At 39.1% G+C, this 13,119-nt stretch overlaps 1 protein-coding gene across 1 annotated transcript; it reads left to right on the top strand.

Annotated features, from left to right (window-relative positions):
* Positions 3,182–3,961, top strand: LOC107607078 (uncharacterized mitochondrial protein AtMg00810-like). Its single transcript, XM_016309066.1, has one exon. The coding sequence runs from the start codon at positions 3,182–3,184 to the stop codon at positions 3,959–3,961; it is 780 nt and encodes a 259-aa protein (XP_016164552.1).

The following is a 13,119-nucleotide window of genomic DNA, read 5'->3' as shown; positions in this document are numbered from 1 at the left end:
AAAAAAGAAAGGGCAATAAATAATCAAAATATACGTAGATAATCAAACAAGAAGAGATTTGATTTGAATGACTATAGAAATGTTATTTGAGAAAGTGGGCTGCGCGGGGATGGTCTGATTGTGAGTGGTGATAAGTTCAAATTCAATTTGCTGTTAACGTTGTTGATATAAACGTGATCGAGTTTATTCTAACGTTTTTCTATTGAGTAAGGAGCCTTGTATTTTTTTAATAAAATGAATTTTAATATTTTTATTTATTAAATTATTATATTAGTTTATAGTAAAAATTATATCTGCTATCATAAAAAATAATTTGCATAAATAATAAAGATAATACTTGATACAAATTAAAAATAATAATATTAGAAAGATAATAATTGAAATGATTTTATTTAAATTAGTTTTTGTACAATATATCTCCGGTACGGGTTGTGAGTTGTGTTACCTAAATTATTTCTTTATTAATAATAGGTTTACCGTTGTAATTATTTTTTAGTGAGAGTACATAAAAAGTACATAGTATATAAGGTGTAATAACTCAATAAATATTTTCTAAGGGAATTTTTCATTCTCTTCAACAATGAGAAGAACTTATTTCTCTCCCTCTCTTAATCCCTTCTAGTTCATCAAACCATCAACATCACAGCTTGAACAGCTTAGGGCATGAGATTTTCTTCATGGTGCGGTGAGCGTGGAGAGCAACCAAGCTGTGAATCAAATTATTAAAAAAAAGTTGTGAATTGAGATTAATCCAATTTTGTCATTTTCTTTCTATCCCTAATTTTTCTTTCACATTTTCCTTCCCTCATTCTTACCTCTTCCTTCAAACTCATCCAATAGAGTTTGATGAGAGGCTATTTCGCAAGATTCTTTCTTGGTGAACATAGTTGTTCCGATTAACGAGTTGGAAGGAACAAGATCTGAATCCCTATTACTACGTGATTCATTGATTTCTCAAAATGTCAAACATGGCAAACAGATCCTCCCATTGCAGAGGTCGTGGAGCTACATTGGCTTGCTCGCATTGCAACAAGCAAGGCCACACAGAAGATGTATGCTATAAGAAGCATGGGTACTCCTCCCATTTCTATCAATGGCATCAACATAACACCACCATCAATCACGTGATCACTGAGGGGCGTGACGATATACTCAGTGACAAACAATTCCAGCTCAATTGTCTCCAAGAGAACACTGGAATATCAAGATCTGGCTTCACTCCAGAGTAAAGATTTGCCTTGTTAGAGTTGATCAAAGACAAAAATGTGCAACAACAACCTCATAATGCAAATCAAATTTTGACTACTTCCATTCAGACTTCCACTCCAGGTAAAACCATTGCATTACATTTTAATGCGAGAATTATGAGCGTTATCACTCCAAAATCTGCACTATGGATCATTGATTCCGGTGCAACAGATCATGTGACTTTTGACTTAAAAGATTTTGCAAGTTTTCAAAATATTGATCCAATCAATGTGATATTGCCAAATGGGACCAAAACTATTAGCACCATCATTGGCACAATCACATTCTCTAAAAATTTTTTTCTCAAAAATATTTTATACATTCCTTCTTTTGATTTTAAACTGATATCTGTGTCAAAGTTAATCTCAAACTTACATTTTCAACTGTTAATCAATGATAAGTGTTGTGAGATACAAGATAGATCCACATAAAAAATGATTGGCATTGCTGAGTGTATAGAAGGGTTATATACAATGAGTAGAGAACCAGAATTCTCTCACTTTTCCCCTCTTCCACCAAAGCAAGCTTCATTGGCGGCAACTACGACTACTACTCATCCCACCACACCTTCACACAGTGAGCACAACAACATTTGGCATCTTAGATTAGGACACATACCCATGCATAAATTGATTTTTCTGAAGAAGTATTATCCTTTTATAGATTGTATTGCTTCAAAATTTCCTTGTGATTCATGTCATTTTGCAAAACAAAAGAAATTATCTTTTAATCTTAGTACAACTAAAATAAAAGATTGTTTTGACTTAGTTCATATGGATATCTGGGGTCCTATTTCTGTTTCTTCCAATGAAGGACATAGGTATTTTTTGACTGTGGTGGATGGCAAGAGCAAATTCACTTGGATTTTTTTATGAAAACCAAATCTGAAGCATCACAATTGGTTATTAATTTTGTGAATTTTGTCAGAGTACAATTTGAAAAACAAGTTAAGTGTATAAGGATCGACAATGGGCCAGAGTTCACTCTAAAATCCTTTTCTGCATCAACGGGAATTTTATACCAAACTTCTTGTGTAGAAATACCAGAGCAAAACGGGATTGAAGAGAGAAAAAACCAGCATATTTTAGGTGTTGCTAGAGCACTGCTATTTCAATCAGGAATTCCACATTATTTTTGGTAATATGCAGTTGCTCACGCCATTCACCTAATTAATAGGCTGCCCAGCACTAACCTGGATAATGCTAGTCCTTATAAGCTTTTGTATGGTAACTTACCTGACCTTTCATATTTAAGAGTATTTGGTTCTCTTGCATATGCCTCCACATTAACAAATTCAAGAACAAAATTAGACCCAAGAGCCAGAAAAACAGCTTTTCTTGGTTTTAAATTAAGAACAAAGGGTTTTTGACTTATTGATTTAAAATCAAAGGAAATTTTTATATCCAGAAATGTAATTTTTTATGAAACTCATTTTCCATTTTTACATTCTACTAGCACTGACATTTTTGTGGTACCCATTCGTACTCCACAATGCATTGATCTTTTTCAATATGATACACCATCCACACATCATTTGCAATCACCCACACATACCACACTCACAGATTCAAATGAACATTTCTCAAGCTCAATGCACTCACCAATTTCCTCACACACCATTGCACCCATTGCCATACCACACACTAACAATGCACCTGCATCACAACACTCTGACATCACACATGACTGCATTACTAGAAAGTCTCGGGTAAAATTCAATCCCAATGGCACCATAGAGAGGCACAAAGTGAGGCTAGTTGCAAAAGGATTCACTCAAGTGCAAGGAGTAGATTATGGTGATACTTTTAGTCCAGTTGTCAAAATGACTACCCTATGAGTAATGTTAGCATTAGCAGCGGCAAAGAAATGGCATTTGAAATAGCTGGACGTCAACACTGCCTTCCTTCATGGAGATTTGGACAAGGAAGTTTATATGAAGATACCACCCGGTTTGGCTGTGTCACAACCAGGTTTGGTTTGTAAATTACAAAAATCTCTATATTGGCTTAAGCAAGCAAGCAGGCAATGGAACATTAAGCTCACTCAGACTCTTGTGGATGCTGGTTATAAGCAGTTTTTTGATGATCATTCACTCTTCATCAAGAAACAATCTGAAAGCTTCACTGCCATTCTAGTATATGTTGATGACTTGGTTTTAACCGGGAATGACATTGGTGAAATCAATTCCATCAAGCAAGATTTGGATGACAAATTCAAAATAAAGGATCTTGGTGATCTCAAATACTTCTTGGGAATAGAAGTAGTACGCTATAACTCTGGAATTCACATTTATCAGCGGAAGTACACCATGGACCTTCTCAGAGATTTTGGTTATCTAGATTGCAAGCCTCTCTCTACTCCATTTGATTATAGTCAGAAACTCTCAAAGGAATCAGGTACCATTTTAACAGACAACACTGTTTACAGACAGCTCATCAGCCGACTCCTTTACCTCACAAACACTAGACCCGATATCTCTTATGATGTGGGACGTTTGAGCCAATTTTTGGACTGTGCAACCACTTCTCACCTACAGGCTGCTTTTCGTGTACTCCGATATTTAAAAGGCCAACCTGCAACTGGTCTCTTCTTCTCCTCTACTTCTAATCTGCATCTCACTGGATTTGCCGATGCTGACTGGGCTACCTGTGCCGATACTCGTCGCTCCGTTTTCGGTTATTACTTCATGCTTGGGAACTCGCTCATTAGCTAGAAGAGTAAGAAGCAAACCACAGTTGCCAAGTCCTCTGCAGAAGCTGAATATAGGTCTCTTGCTATTGCCACTTGTGAAGCTAGTTGGTTATCTTTCTTAATGGATTTCATTGGCTTGCCGCTTCAAAAGTCTATCACTCTATTCTGTGACAACCAGTCAGCCATTCACATTGCCAATAATCCCTTCTTTCATGAAAGAACTAAACACATTGAAGTGGACTGCCACATTGTTCGTGAAAAGTATTTGTCTGGTCTCACTCATCTTATGCCAGTTCGTTCCAAGGATCAACTTGCTGATTTTCTTACCAAAGCTCTGCCACCGGGTCCTTTTCTTGCTAATGTTTTCAATCTAGGATTGTTAGATTTACACAATTCTAGCTTGCGGGAGGGTGTTACCTAGATTATTTCTTTATCAATAATAAGTTTACCATTGTAATTATTTTTTAGTGAGAGTACATAAAAAGTACATAGTATATAAGGTGTAATAACTCAACAAATATTTTCTAAGGGGATTTTTCATTCTCTCCAACAATGAAAAGAACTTATTTCTTTCCCTCTCTTAATCGCTTCTGGTTCATCAAACCATCAACATCACAACTTGAACAACTTAGGGCATGAGATTTTCTTCAAGTTGGATCGGAAACTTGCGAGTCGGGGCGGATGCCGGATTATCTGATCGGAGCAGTGGGGGTGGTGCCTGCAAAGACACTCCGACGCTCAAGTCAAAATGGATCTAAGAGGTAGAAAGTATGTAGAGTGAATGACGTACCTGAGGGGGCCTGGGTCTCCTCTTTATATAGATGAGGGTAGGTATCTTATCTTATCTTATTTGGCTAAGATAAGGAGGTATTTAAATTCAAATGTTGGTTAGAGAGTCTAGTAAGCCGGTTTGGATCTTCTAGAAAGGGGAAGCGGGTCAGCCCGGGTGACCAGATCGGGAGACCGTTTCGAGTGTAGGATACGTGGGCCAGATCCGTAACAGTTGACCCCGCAACGAGGGAGCAAGCTAGGTCGGTCTCCGTCGCTGGAGGTTAGGATTTGGCTGCTTGTGGTTTCATTGGGCGTCGCTGTATAGGGGGGTCCGGATCCAGGAGGTCGGCTGGTCGGTTTGTCCAGGGGAGTTGGTGACCTCGGGATCCGTCTTAGTAATTTATTTGGGCCTTTCGTATTCTTGCGTCTACTATGTTTCTTCGAGGCATACAGTTAGTTATGTTTTGGGGGTGCATTTATTGCGATGGGAAGTTTGGGTTGCTTTTCCGTTTTTGTCCCTCATTTTCTCTCTGGTTTATAGGGGCATTTTTGGTTTTTTATTCTTCACAACCGTTTTGATTTTTTGCTTTTTCTTCCCTCATCCGCTTCATTTTTCAATCTTCCTAGTTTCATATCTTCTCCACTTTTTCCTACGTTCTTTTTTTATTCTTCTTCTGGGCATTTTGGCTCTGAGTTTGTGCTGTTTTCCTACTCCCATCTTTTACTCATTCGTGACTTTGTCAGGTTGGTATTCTATTGCCATGTCTTCCTTACTTTTGTTTATTTTCCACTTTGTTTTCATACGTTGGGACTGCATTTTGTTCCTCTTTTAGCACTGTGTTTCAAATGAGGGTAGTGGTTTTATTTGGGGGAGGACGAGCACCACTGTAGGCATAGTTCATGATAGATGGTAGAGTTTTTTTTCCTTTTCTCCATTGTTTTCTGCCATGTAGCTTTGGTAGGCTGATGGTGCTGCTTCTCCTGTTTTAGGTATGTCTCGGCAGAGAAGTAAGGGTGTGGGCATTCCGGTGATTTCGCGGGGGGCGTCCCCCGCCGCTATTATTGGGTGACCTCTAATATTTGGGGGACACCGTCCCAGATAACGGAAGCGAATCTCTAGCGGCTTCGTGATCAGGGGGCTGTTTGCGGGTGTGGCGATGTCGAGCGCCAATATGAGCTCGTCATCCCCGGGGTCGACGAGAGGGTTTGTTACTTGAATTTAGACTCGCCGACCGTTCTGGATTGGATGTGGGTGTACGAGTCTATGTTTACACGGCTCGGTGTGCGGCTTTCATTCTCGCCCTTCGTCCAGGCGCTGTTGAGTCGATGTTCCGTTGCCCCATCTCAGTTGCATCTGAACAGCTGGGCGGCTGTTCGCTCCTTTGGTTAACATCTTCCTCTTCCTCTTCTCGTGCACTCTGCCGACTAAGAAACGGAAGCACAAGAAGAGATACATGTCCTTTAGGGCTCAGCCACATCGTCGTATATTTGGTTTGTACGAGGATTCCTTTCATGGTTTTAAGAGAGGGTATTTTAAGGTGTGCCCTGCTCGAGGGCATCATCCTTTTTGGTTGACGTTAGAGGGGGAGCGTCGGTTTCCGACGTATTGGAATTTTAGTGCTGGGCTGTCGTATCTAACGGGGGTTACTTATGAGGGGTTGTCTCCAGAGGATCGGAATATCACTGATGTCCTTTGGCATCTCTTCGGGGAGCGTCCTTTGCATCCTCGGGATATTATGGGGGATCCGGAGGCTTGTCGTACTTTTATTGGTGCGTACTATTGTCCTTTATGTTTGTTGTTTTTGCAAGTCGGGGACTTGTGCTTTTTCCTATTTTTGTCCGTTCTGTGGACTTACATTCCTTTCATGTTTTTTCAGTTGAGATGGCCAGTGGTCTGAGTACTTTGGCGAGGTTGAAGGCCGCCATGGACCAGGAGGTGACTTCGGAGGCTTCGTTCATGAGTCCATTGGTCAGGCAGAGGCTTGCAATTGAGTCTGTGAGTCCGTCGACCGTTAGGCATTCGTCGTTGAACCTGTCCAGATATTTCCTCGTGGACTCGTCCTATCTTTGGGTAACTCCTAGCAAGCTGGTGGGGTGTTTGGCTTTGGTGATTCTAGTGGTGCACTGGGCCATAAATTTCCTTGAGATGTTGTAGAAGCCGGTTATGGACCTGTTTGGGAGGGCGTTGAACCATTTGATCGCAAGTCCGGCCAGGGTTATAGGGAAGGCTATGCATCGGACTGCATCGGACTGCATCGGCGGCCCCTTCCAAGTTCATCCTAGCTTCGAAGGCCATTAGGTGTTCTTGGAGACCTTTGGTTCCATCGTATGTCATATCTGTGGACTTGTCGAATCCCTTGGGAAGCTTTGCTCTTAGGATCTTCTCCGTGAAAGGGGTAGCTCCCATTATCACGTGCTCGCTTCTTGTGCGTTTGGTTTCCCGATGTCCCCGATCGTCATCCGCATCGCGTCAATGTCCGGGGTCACGGGAGATGCTGCAATCATGCCTCTTGCCATGTCGCCGATCAGGCGTCCTGTTGTGTCTAGTTTCGTGGCGTGATCTTGACCTGGAGGTAGCATGACTTCCATTTTCCGTGTGGTGTCATTCCTTGGTTGAGTCTCGACCTTTGAGTTCTTGTACCCGGAGGCAGAGGTCTTGGATTATTTGGGCTGCCTTGTCCTCTAGGTTTTCTGGATTTCGTGTTTCGATGACTATATAGGCGTTCTCCTTAGATTGTGGTGGGGTTGGTTGGCGAACGGCGCTTGCTATCCTCCCCTAGTTGGGGGGTGTGGCTTCCCGGTGCTCGGGAATTGGGCTTCTCACGCGAGAGTTTCAGTGGTGGCTTTGGGATTGCTCTTCGGGGATATCCTCCAATTTGTCACGACGTTACAACATCCCCACAGACGGCGCCAATGTACAAGATGTCTCCGGTACGGGTTGTGAGTTGGATCGAGAACTTGCGAGTCGGGGTGGATGCCGGATTATCTGATCGGAGCAATGGGGATGGCACCTGTAAAGACACTCCGAAGCTCAAGTCAGAATGGATCTAAGAGGTAAAAAGTATGTAGAATGAATGACGTACCTGAGGGGGCTTGGGGCTCCCCTTTATATAGGTGAGGGTAGGTATCTTATCTTATCTTATTTGGCTAAGATAAAGGAGGTATTTGAATTCAAATATTGGTTAGAGAGTCTAGTAAGCCGGTTTGGATCTTCTAGAAGGGGGAAGCGGGTCAGGCCTGGGTGACCGGGTTAGGAGACCGTTCTGACTGTGGGATCCATGGGCCAGATCCGTAACAGTTTTCTATTATTTAAAAGGGAATGAAAAATAAAATATAGGGAAAGCAATCATTTTCAAAAGGGAAATACTATTACTGATCAATTGACACATGTATTAATATGCCTATTGCGGCCGACGCCGACAACTTTGCTTTGAGGGAATCAAAACCAGATAGGTTTTTTTTTATCACTTTTCAATTTTCAATTCTCTCATGAACACGTCTTACTCATATTCATATGGAATACAAGTCCATTTTCTCTTCTCATACAACTAGTTTTAATTAACTCAGATATTTTTTTGAGTAAATATCTATTTTTAATTATAAAAAAATTAGACATTGATAAAATTAATTATAAAAAATTGTAATTAAAATAATATATATAAAAAATAAACTTTGTTCGACAAAAATAATCCTCCATTCTCATTCTCATTTTTTATGCTTCACTCCCTCTTATTTTTTTTTTATAGTTCATTTGAGTTTGCTAACAATAAAGATGTACAGATGACAGATATAGAGACTTTGATATTGCAATCTAAAATTAACCAATTGTTGAGCCTCATCATCAATATTTTCTACTCTAATAAAAAGATTTTGCTTCGAAAATTCATCAGACTTCTAATGCATTGATTCTTTCTTGTTCCAAAAGAACAAAATAATAAATAAAATTTTAATCATAATTGTTTCTTTTCTCTTTCTTTTTTTTCCTTCATCACCGTCACCATTTTCATCATCATCACCATCTTTATCGTCATCATCAAATAAAATACATAGGTTAATTACTTAAATTTAAACACCAAAATAGTTGAAAATTCTTGATTTTCTTAATCCCAAGACAATCTATTTTAACTCATTAAGAAAGAAATATTTGAGAGCGCAAAATCGTACCTGAATTCGTAAGCATAATCAAGAGAGTTTGATTCTTTGATTTTCCTCAACCAAAGCCTTTTACATCCCTAATAAGGTTGAATCACAACTCTTCTAATGGGAAAAGAGCTATGGAGGCGACCTTGATGCATCATTGACCAAAATCCTGAAATCATTATTTATATTTAAGTGTGCCACTCATTAAACCCTAAAACTCAAATAAAATAGTATCTTTGGTTTTATTCTTATTTAATTTTAAATAAAAAATAATAATGACTTATTCAATTTAGCATTTATGACAATAAATGAAATCGCCATTATGTAAGTCATTTAATGCAAAATAGCTTAATTTGTGATTATAATTAATATATGTATTGCCAAAAACACTATAGAAAAAACGTTGAGTACCGTCGGAAACAATCAGACAGTACAAACCTTGCTGGTAAATGTTCACCGTCAGATTTATTTCCTCCGACGGTAATTACCGTCAAATTTCTCAGCGAATTTTTTCGACAGTAATGTTGGCGCTAAAAACATGTTGTTTTGCACTTGATTATTGTCGGATTATTCCATCGGTAATGTCTTTTTTTTAATTTGAAATAAATTATCAATTTTAATTTAAAATTTAAAATTTTTTACACAATTAGTGGTCAATTTGTAAATAATGAAGAATTTTTATTTAAAATAAAAAATAATACAGTGTGCAAATGAAATAAAAGTCAAGTACATCAAATAAATATATGAAACAATAAAAAAAACTTAATATCTATAGATATAAATAGTCGTTGTCATCATCGTCAATCTCGTGGTCCTGAGTCGGCGGCACAGAAGGCGATGACGATGTTCCTGTGCCACCAGCGCTACCACTGCCACCTACAACAGGACCGTTGCCACCAGCAGCGGTGTTGCCAGCATCAGGGTTGATGCCAGTGGTGCGCATCTAGGCCTGTATACCTCCATTTGAGCTTTCATATGCTACATCTGCTCCAGCGACTCCCTAAACTCCAGCATGAGCTCATCTGTAGATGTCACGCGGGTGAGGATCTCTTTATACCTCTCCCAATAATTATTAAGCTCCTGAGCCTGCTGGTAAAGGCTACACTGGAGCCCCTGCACCTGGAGCCTCAAATCCACGCCTTCCTCAGGATGGACGGCTCGACTGATGGCGGAGCCAGACGATGGCCTCAACGTTGAGGTGCGGAGGCTGCTGGCGAATAACGATCCCATCCCGTATACGCAGTTCTTATACGGAGCTAAGGCGGTCTCATGCTAAACCGCATCGGGTTTAACCACTGAGGCTGCAGATCCATCGGCGGCATTGACGAATCAGATTTCTTGCGAGTAAATAATTTTATAAAAATATAATCATGTTGTAAGTATAGTTTCTAAACCAGTAAAGAATCCTTTCGTACAAAAGTTTTGGTTGTCACTTAAGCAAACCCAATAAAATTGATAACCGAAGTATTGAAACCTCGGGTCATCTTTCAATGAATTGCAGGGAAGTATGAATTATTATTGGTTATGGAAAAAGGTACGTTTTTGGGTTTTTGAAAGGTTGAACAGAGAAATTAAATAGCAAGAAAGTAAATTAATAACTAGAAAAACTCCTGGCAAGGTATGAGAACTGAAAATCCCATCCTTGTTATCCTTATCAGGTGTGATGAGAACTGTTATTGCTCCCACTTAGTTAACCCTTACTAAATAAAGGAAAGTCAAATGGACTAATCAATTTGATTCCTCAAGTCCTAGTCAACTCCTGTGGAAAGACTAGCTTTAGAGGGATCCAAATCAATCAGCAATTTCCAATTTTCAGTCAACTGCTGAGTTTGATAACTCAGGTGTCACCAATTACTCAACCAGAGCAAAGGGGAAAAATCTAAATTATTTATATCATAAATAGAAGAAAGAAATCATAAATCTGAAATACCTCGAATTGTATTAAATAGAATATTCAAATCTAATATGAAGAGTTCATAAGCCAATTTGGCAACATAAGTAATTAACAAGTAAAAGTATTAGAATAAATAAAAGTAGAAGAGAAACATAAATTAAAGGAACATTGAGCCTGGAATGAAGAAATAACCATAAACTAAGAGAAATCCTAATTCTAAAACCTAAGAGAGAGGAGAGAGCCTCTCTCTCTAGAAAACTACATCTAAAACCTAAAAATTATCAATTATCAATTAATGATGAATGAATGCTTTGATTCCCTCATTCTCCAGCCTCTATTCTGTGTTTCTAGGCTTGGATTCGGGTCGAAAAAGGATCCAGAAATCGCTGAGGGTATTTTCTGCAATTTCCTGCACGTGGCGTTCGTCACGCGTGCGCGTGGGTCACGCGTGCGCGTCATTGGAGATTTTCCTTGCCACGGGTACGCGTCAGTCATGCGTCCGCGTCGTTTGTGCTCTGCGCCAGGCACACGTCCGCGTTGTCCATGCGTGCGCGTCGCAACCATTTTCTTTAAAACTCTATTTTGTGCGTTCCTTCCATTTTTGCATGTTTCCTTTCTGTCCTCTAAGCCATTCCTGCCCTATGAAGCCTGAAATTACTTAACACACAGATCACGGCATCAAATGGTAATAGAGGATAATTAAAATTAATATTTTTAAGGCATAGGAAACATGTTTTCACATATATCACATAATAAGGAAGGAATTGTAAAACCATACTATTTATATGAATAAGTGGGTGAAAAATTGATAAAAACACTCAATTGAGCACAAGATGAATCATAAAATAGTGGTTTATCAGGCAACTTTTCTACTTTGCTAAGACTGCAGAGACTGCTGAGTCACGGTCTCTAGTCTCTGTGTGTAGGACTCCTATGCAATTAACACAAGTTACCATGATTAGTAAGATAGATATACAGTTAATCTCGAACAATTTCATAGCAGAAGATATTCAAATGTATGTTTATCCATATTGAACGTCTCCGCCAATGTGGCCTCGCGGTCCAATGACTTCGACTACACAAGTTGCATTGAAATACAAAATTATTAGAATGCCTAGTAATGATATGCAAAAAAACAGATAATATAACGAAATTATTAACAATATTAAAGGAACTACATACCAGTCTAGCCTTCATCTTCATGAAGGTCGTTGAACCGTCGGTGTACTTGGACGACCTAACCGATGTTGTTTTCAGATGCAGGACGTGACACAGCTCGTTGAGCGTGCCTGACTCTCTTTGGAATACGAAGACTCCTTTGTATTTTGCGTTTAGTTTATTTACATTCTCCACTTTTGCATATGTTTTTGTATATCCCTGTTAAAAGTTGATTTTGGAGAAACAGGCTGTATTTTGTGTACTTCTGGGATGTATTATACTTTATAGCTGGCCTAGTCTTTGAAAGTCGAGACTAGTATTTGCTATGTATCTCTTTTTGAATCCTGTGTTTGTGTGTGTGTCTTGAGTGTGATGCAATTTTTGTTCTATCATCTTTCTTCACAGGCTCCTAGCTATATTACTATCTTTTAAATATATGTATGTAATTTCCATTTTAGACGTTGTAATAGCTTGGTTGGTGAGATGCCGATACCTGAACCCCACATCGGTCTCCCAATGAGCTAATAGGTCCTTCTTTATCTCCAATTGGAGCCATCCTGTCCGCTGGTCCCTGAAATGAGCAAAACCCGTCGGCTTAGAATTTTCTTCTCGGTTAGAGGAAATAACTTCGTTGCAAGTATAGTTCCAAACCGACAAGTAATGCTCAATCAAAGTTTAATTTTTGGTTGTCACAAGTCCAACCCAATAAAGATAACCGAGAGTATTAGTCCCGGGTTGTTCTCCCTAGGAATTGCAATCAAGTGCTCAATTATTAGTTTTGAGTTTCACGGGAGGTTGGGTTGATAAGGCAACAAAATTAAAAAGACAAGAAATGTAAAGCAAGCAACTAAAGAAAGCAAATACTAAAAAGAGGCATTCATGGCAAGGATTGAGAATATATGCTTGCTATTTAGTCATCTCCAACATTGGAAGAAGGTATAATGTTATCTTCACATGAGAGAAAGTCAAATAAGACTAGTTAACCTCAATCCAAAAGTCCTAATCAACTCACTAATTGAATTAGCAAGAGACTAAAGTCAATGGAAATAATATTAACTAACAACTCCAGATCACCAATCTAAATTGGGTATCGATGACTCAAGAGCACTGATGAGTTGACTTGTCGTTGATGGTATAGAATTTCTCAAAATTAATTCTCGTTGCAAGTATAGTTCTACACCAACAAACAATCCTCCCAATCAAAAATTTGGTTGTCA

This window comes from Arachis ipaensis, chromosome B07 (assembly GCF_000816755.2).
Source record: "Arachis ipaensis cultivar K30076 chromosome B07, Araip1.1, whole genome shotgun sequence".
Lineage (NCBI taxonomy): Eukaryota > Viridiplantae > Streptophyta > Magnoliopsida > Fabales > Fabaceae > Arachis > Arachis ipaensis.
Note: the sequence above shows the minus strand (reverse complement) of the source record. Positions and strands in the feature narration are given on the sequence as shown.

What these genes read in the sequence shown, in the direction of transcription:
- LOC107607078 (XM_016309066.1), top strand. Translation starts at nt 3,182, where the DNA reads ATGAAGATACCACCCGGTTTGGCTGTGTCACAACCAGGTTTGGTTTGT.